The sequence below is a fragment of the Etheostoma cragini genome, chromosome 3 (assembly GCF_013103735.1).
Source record: "Etheostoma cragini isolate CJK2018 chromosome 3, CSU_Ecrag_1.0, whole genome shotgun sequence".
Lineage (NCBI taxonomy): Eukaryota > Metazoa > Chordata > Actinopteri > Perciformes > Percidae > Etheostoma > Etheostoma cragini.
Window position 1 is genome coordinate 3,490,582 of NC_048409.1, and position 7,701 is coordinate 3,498,282.

Below are 7,701 nucleotides of genomic sequence, written 5' to 3' on the forward strand. Positions count from 1 at the left end.
TCCCCGAAGGCATTCCACCTGACAGCGAGCGGATCTTCTTACAGAACAATAAGATCCATCGCTTACTTCGGGGCCACTTCAGCTCCAACACCGTCACTCTCTGGATCTACTCCAATAACATCACATACATTGAGCCATCCACCTTCCACGGCTTCACGCTGCTGGAGGAGCTGGATCTGGGAGACAACCGCCACTTGCGGACCTTGGCTGAAGACACCTTTCACGGGCTGAATCGCCTCAATGCGCTTCACCTGTACCATTGTGGGCTCAGTTCACTACCTAATAACATCTTCCAAGGCCTCAGAAACCTGCAGTATCTCTACTTGCAGGTACATTAGAGTTTTCTGGTTCCATTAGGACTGTCACTTTTTCACATGAACAAATCCAAAACTTACACTTATTGTATGCAAATGAATTTTAACACAACCCACGTAGACTCATCCTAAACTATGTTGTATAATGAATGTTTATTCACAGTGCCTCCACTGCCTCACTTGAGTGACAAGCTGGCAGTTGCACTTTACCTTATCTTTACACACAATTTGTCCACCTGTGGTGTCATATCTAAAATTCTTCTAAACATTACTTTTCAGATGGTTGGGTGTCATGAATATCCATTCAGAACTGCTTGTTAGTTTTCTCTGTTTTGTGAAACAACAAATTTCTAATTCACTAAAGGGTCAATTGATTAGATGGAGGCTCCAGTTGGAGTGCAAAGCATAGTCCGTATTACTTAGTCACCGAGGAGTTTGAAATTGGAACAGATTATCACAAATGGATACATTGTGCGTATAGTGCCGATTCACAAACTGTATTGATGGCATGTAGACAGTAGTTCAGAACAATAATGTTGACATGCATAGCATGTAATCTTGTGATTGTGTGCTCTCTGCATCTCCTCAGGATAATCATCTGAAGTTCCTGCAGGATGACACATTTATGGACCTCCACAACCTGAGCCACCTGTTCCTGCATGGAAACCGTCTGTGGAGCCTGAACCAGAACACTTTCAGAGGCCTTCGAGTCTTGGACCGACTGCTTCTGCACCAAAACCAGATCGAGTGGGTTGACCGCCTGGCCTTCCATGACCTAAAACGTCTCACCACCCTCTACCTGTTCAATAACACCCTGATACAGCTGTCCGGACAGTGCCTGGACACACTGCCGGCATTAGAATACCTGCGCCTCAACGACAACCCCTGGTCTTGTGACTGCAAGGCCCTGTCGCTATGGGAATGGTTAAAGCGTTTCCGAGGTTCAACATCTTCAGTGAGTTGCCAGGCGCCGGCTGAAATGGTTGGGAAAGACCTCAAGGAGCTGCGCAAGGAGGACTTCCCCAACTGTTCACCAACTGTACCTAATTCTGAGTCCAGAGCCCAGACTAACAATTTATCTGGCACGGTGAATCCGTCTTTGAATCGTGGTGCGGGGGGCTCTGGAGGGCAGACCCACATTGTGCACCCCTCGAGGCCTGGCCGTTCTCGAAACTGCACAAAGCCTCGTAACAGGGTGGGCAAGGGGAAGGGTGACAATGAGGTTCACCACTCAAAGGAGGTCATGGCAGACAAGGAGGATTCCTCCCCAGATTTCACAGACGGGGGAAAACATGACCACACGTCCCCAGATGGCACCATCACACGGAGGAAGCACAAGTGCACTCCCCGGACCACTGTTCGCCCCCCTAGTGGGGTTCAGCAAGCCAACAATAGGGCAACCTTATCCCAGTCATTACTACATGTCTGTGCCCTCTTTGTAGCCTTGATTACGACCAATGTTGACTTCATTCTCCGTTGACCCTCAGAGGGTTTGGCAAATGCTAATCACAAACACAGCCCTCAGACACTCTCTTGCTCCTGCACTGCAAGGCCTGTGTGTATGTATGTATGATTGTGAGTGTGATTATATATGTAAATGTAGTGTCAGGAGCTTAACTGACTGAAACAGGCATCAAACATCTACAACAGAAAGACTTGCAGCACAAAAATAGAAAGAGACTGACAGACAGAGAATGATAAAAGGTTCATTCAGACCGAGCTTGCACTGCCCCTTATACCGGTATGACTTCATCTCCATGTGTTGGTAGCATATTTCTTTTTTTCATTTCTGTTTTTCACTCAATGTGGGCTCAGATAACCAACAGTTGGTGAAAATGGAGAACAGGAGTTATCGTATTTGCTAATTAGCTCTGAGACAGATAAGCTAAGTGCTCCATGCAGCTTTAATTCTCCGTTCACAGTTTGGAAATTGCCATCGAGAAAGTGCAAATGGTAAGTCGATGACCCTATAAGGCCTCCGGCTTCAGTCCTACTCTCATCCTTTTCTGCCAAATGTAAAGTTTAAGCATTGCAATAATTTGTCGGTCAGTATTAGGCATAGGAATGTGCCATTATCACAAAATGAAAATCTATAGCCACAGATGTTTTAAGGCTATAAACAGAGCAACCACTGAATACGCTGTAGCAAATTTTAACAACTACTCTATATAATGCGGGATTTTTTTCCAGGTACTATACCAACCTTTCTGCGTACGTAAGAGTGTTTTTTTTTCAAATTTGTATTACATTTCTCACACGGCTCGGCTTCATCTTCATTCACACCACTTTCCTCCTTCCGTGCAACTGAATATTACGCCAATAATTGTTTTGAGATGAGGAGGACTACCACGCGCATTTTCATTTGCTTGGAAAACAATGTGTGTCTTTGGGAGATGTGAATATTGAAGAAGTATGTCTATATATTGTGTCAGGTGTTGTTCATTTGATTTGTCTAGGACACAAAATGGAACTACGTACAGTAGAGACGGAGCCCTGCTGCGGGGCCAGGAGCCTAAGAGGTGGGGGGTTAAAGGGGTCTTTCTCAGTTTCCCTGTAATGTTGTGCTGAACTGACCCCTCCTTAGTGACCTCGCTCATTGAGAGAATGTGAGGAACACGTGTTGTTTCTTACACCTTAGTTAGGTGTAACCTAACGTCTAAAGGAATACAAGAACAAGACGCGAGAAGAAAACAAATCAATAACTCGTGATCATTAAAAGATAAAAAACAAACACATTTTGAATGGAGCTTGGAAAAAAGGATCATGCCGAGAGAAGTGTGCCTCTTCATTAACTGATGTGATTGTTCATGGATGAAGAGGATCCAAGACCAAGAAAAAAATCCCGAGAAGCAGCACAAAGCAGATTGACAGATAGACATTTACAGGAAGTCTTGCTGTTCTTCTGGAGCTTTTGTGCCTCCCTTAAATATACTGATAAGATGGTGTTTGTATCAATGACGTGAACTATACCAATAACAATTGAGACAAGAGGACTTCTTGCAGCGCTGATATTAATCATTTACTGTATTACTATGAGAAAAACAATATCAGTGACATTGACGATGATAACAGGGTTTTCTGCTCCTCCTGTCAGGAAGAGCCTTTTGATTTTTTGTGATTCTTTTATTTTACGTATTTTTTCATATTATATATTTTTAGAAGCTTTTATTTGTCAATGCACAATTCTCTCACCCCCTATTTCTTGTTCTACTGTATGCCTATTCATCTTCTTCCTTTGTCACAATTCAATTGTTCAGTAAGTTATCATCAGAAAAAAGTACAAAAATGTTTCTAAAGATATTAAAATCTATATCTTCTTATGTCTACCGTTGCTGTCGGAGTCTGTTAATTGCTGCATTCAGGGTTTGCAGGCTTGTTTGGAGAAAGCAAAAAAGCATGCTCCATCCCATCTTCTTGCCATTCTTTTCTTTAAATTCATTAAAACCAGAAATTGATTCTGTCAGCAAATTTAGTCCCCCCCCCCACCCTGTTTCACCCTGGATCTTGGCTCTAGTTTGCAATTTGTCTCCCCTGATCAGACCTGCCGGCTGAACTAAAGCTGCCTTCTGCAGACGGATCCACTCTTTCTGTGGGATTTACAGTCTCCAATGTAAATCGAGACATACAAGCTACAAATAGAATAAAAAAAAGCCCATTTCATCAACATCCTATACCAACAGGTAAAAAGAAAATGCAAAAATGACATGCAGACTATGGTGTGATATATTGCAGTTCAATAAATCATTTAAAAGCACTGAAGATATTAATGAAAGTGTCACACGGAATCTGTAGATATTCCAGGCTATTATTATTATTAATGGGCCTTTAGAACATGAATTCTATTTCCTCTTCTATAAATTCCCCTCACTGGGATAGAAATTGATCCACAAGTAAGTGTTCCATTTAACTTTTTTCCCCAAATTCTGTTAAATGATAAATGAGCACAGAAAGAGTGGTTATAGGCATGGACCAGAGTGGGGTCTAATTATATTCAAAATGATAGCAGGTCTGACATCTGGTGTTTGATGCTCTTCTACTCACCAGCTTTTGGCCCCCCCAGCACATTCAAACACCCACCTCACAACTTTTCCTTCATATAACATTACAATCCTTTAGTCGCATGATAAAACATGATGTTTAATCATGCAGCTAAAAAGAATGATTATCCTGGAACAGCAAAAAAAATAGAAACACTTAAATGAAATTAATCAAGCCACTTAAATGTGGCTTTGGCCAGAACCCAAAGCCCACACAAATCCCGCCAATTTGCTGGCTTTACTGATAATGTGCTCCAATGCTTCCAAATGTACCACACATACAACACGTCCTCATAGCTCAAAGGCAGTATAGGTTGATTTCCAGAGTCTCCCAGAATGACACAACCGTTCTATTTACTGCTGCACGGTTGCGTTGAAATCATGTGACAATTCTATTTAACGTTACTGTTAGCAGTTTTAAATTAGAGAAGGTCCAATTCTATATTTTTGTTTCCCGATACCGATTCTGATACCTGAACTTGCGTATCGGCCTGTGCCGAGTTCTGATCCAATACCATTGTGTCACATATTTGATTATGTCATAACAACTGTAAACTACTATCCCTGTATAGATGTGATATGATTTCTATCTTTGTTGTTGGTCTGGCTTAGGTTAAACTCTCAAACAATGAACACTACAGAACTTTCTTCTATTATCCAGTTTGACAGTCAGTTATAATGGAAAAAGAACGTAAATGAACTACTTTAATGTAGATTTTCTTCAGGGCTTGATTATGTGGTATTGGCTCCAGTACTTCCTGATACAAATACCAACGTTTTAGGCAGTATTGGAGGCCATACCAATTCTAGGGGTGAGAATAATCAGAAGCCTCCCGACACAATATCATCACGATACTTATGTCACGAAACGATATTATTGCAATTTTAAAAACATTGCAGTATTCTGCGGTATATTGCGATTTATTACCTATTTTCCAACTTCAAATTTTTCCCAATTTCAAATCATGTCCCACAATTTTATTGCTGCGAAATGGGATTGTGCAGCAGACAAACTGACCAACACACATATAATAAAAGATCGATACTTGGCGCCTGCGTATCGATACAGTATTGCTACGGAAAATATGGCGATACTATGCTGTATCGATTTTTTCCCCCACCCCTATCAGATACTGGTACCTGTATCAGAACATCTCTATTTTAAATACAAAGTAATCATAAAACTAAAAAATATAAGTTTAGGCAACAAAAATCTTTTGGGGGGGGGGGTAGGAGGTGAAAACATCAGGGAGTGGCTTTAAAATCATTTACGTAAGACTACTAAAGCGAGGACGTAATGCAAAGTCATTGTGTCACGGATTAAGGTCCTCTCCTGAGTGATAGTGAAGTCCTGTGTTGTCTGACCCCGTCCAGCGTCCAAACTCGCCTCCTTACGTAGAATTTTGACTCTTGTCACCACCTTACGAGAAATGGAGGCTAATTGTGGGTCATCATGAGCTGCTTCGTGACGCCGGCTACAGACCTCAGTCACAGCTCTGTCGTACCCGCAGCAGTTAGCGCACGTGTTCAGCCGCTACAGAGCACTTTGACGTGTTCCGTGTGATGCTCCGTCGTATTAGTGGTATTTCGTGGTTCAGTTAACCCGCAAATAGGTGACTTTGAGCTAGTTACAGAGCCCCGCAAGCTAATGGTCGTTTCGGCTGACATTACGGTTAAGTTTAGGCCACAAAACGTGAGCATTATGTAGCGAGGAAAGTTAAGTTCAGGCACCAAAATGACCAGTTAAGTTTAGGGAAAAGTCTGTGGTTTGGATTAAAACACTCCCAAGGATTACACACTTCCTGGGTTGTAGTCTTTTGTTTTCCCCAGGAAGCAAATTCAGCTCACATTCTGGTGTTTTATCACCCACCCATCAACCACGACCACAACCTCCACCCTACGCGGCGGTGGACTGCTTTTAAACTGAAACGGTTCAGGAGAACAGGCCGAGATTTTTCCGTATCACATCCATAATGATAAAGTCCAAAGTCAGCAAAGGGTGATTTTCTTTTTTCCATGTTCACGTTTGAGTGAGCTGAATGAGATGTTAAATGATAAGCAGGGGAAAAAACAAGGCATCGCTGCATCCATTTGTGACTATTTGCAGGAACTGATGGGGTGTGGATTCTGTAATAAGCTTGTTCACATGCACATAAACATCCATCACTGTAATTTAGGGGGGGGAGGGACTACTAAACTGATGCAGGGAACTTCATAAATCTGAGAATAAACCTGCTAATTTGCTGTGCAACATTTCACATTTTCACATGAACGTCATACTGACACTGACTGTAGGTAAGGCAAGACTTAGTTAAATACAGAGTACAACTCTTTCAACTTGTTAGCAACCTAGTAGTTCAAAGGTAAATGTATTATTTCTGCATTAAAATCTCTAAAACTGTACCTACGTTAGATATTTTGTTGAGTTCTGTACTTACATTATCCCAAATGTTTCAATGGCGTCATTTGAAGGTGCTCTAAGCAATGTCATGCGTGTTTTAGGCTACAATTTATTGTCACATACAGCAAACATTTCCTGACTATCTGCTAGCTGCTTGTCCCCAGAACACACTGTAAAAAAACATCTCATTATCTGCTAGCTGCTTGTCCCCAGAACACACTGTAAAAAAACATCTCATTATCTGCTAGCTGCCTGTCCCCAGAATACACTGTAAAAAACATCTCCTCACTATCTGCTAGCTGCCTGTCCCCAGAACACACTGAAAAAAACATCTCATTATCTGCTAGCTGCCTGTCCCCAGAACACACTGTAAAAAAACAACTGCGCCAACTCGCAAAATCTCACATTCAGAACAGAGTCTTGGACAAAGAAAGGCTGGCGAAGGGTGAGTGCACCACACCGGCAGCTCGTGGAGCTCTTTCCCATCACACAGTCACCTGTTCTAGGGTAACTGATCCACCAGCTAGCGCTGACCTGATGGAGGTTCAGTTCAATGTCAATTAAAGCAGTTGTTTGCTTGCTAGCTCACTTAACGTGTCAGCTAATGTTGGGATAACGATCCCGTGTCATTTCTCCAACGCTCCATTGTTCTGACCTCTCAATAATCCCCCAAAATTCCCTATGAAACAATGGAATGTCAGAGCAGAATGTTTTTTTTTTTCCAAAACAAAGGGAGGTCCGACCAGGGGGCTGTAGGACCAAAGGCAATTTTTTGGGTTATTGAGAGGTCGGAACAATGGAGCGCCGGAGAAATGGGCGGTCCCTGTGTCAACCCACAGTGGATACAGAACGGCCAGCAGCGGTAGTTGGTGGTCTAGTTACCCCAGAATAGTTGACTGTGTGCTGGGTACAGAGCCCCGCAAACTGCCAGTCGTGTTGCTCCGTCAGG

General features: G+C 42.5%; 1 protein-coding gene across 1 annotated transcript; it reads left to right on the forward strand.

Moving 5' to 3' along the window:
- Positions 1–2: 2 nt before the first annotated feature.
- rtn4rl1b (reticulon 4 receptor-like 1b) lies at positions 3–3,005 on the forward strand (the record flags this gene model as incomplete). The annotated part of the gene is made up of 2 exons (XM_034867675.1): positions 3–329; positions 904–3,005. Coding segments are annotated over 2 exons (1,218 nt in total), but the record flags the coding sequence as incomplete, so codon positions are not given.
- Between the last annotated feature and the right edge of the window lie 4,696 nt (positions 3,006–7,701).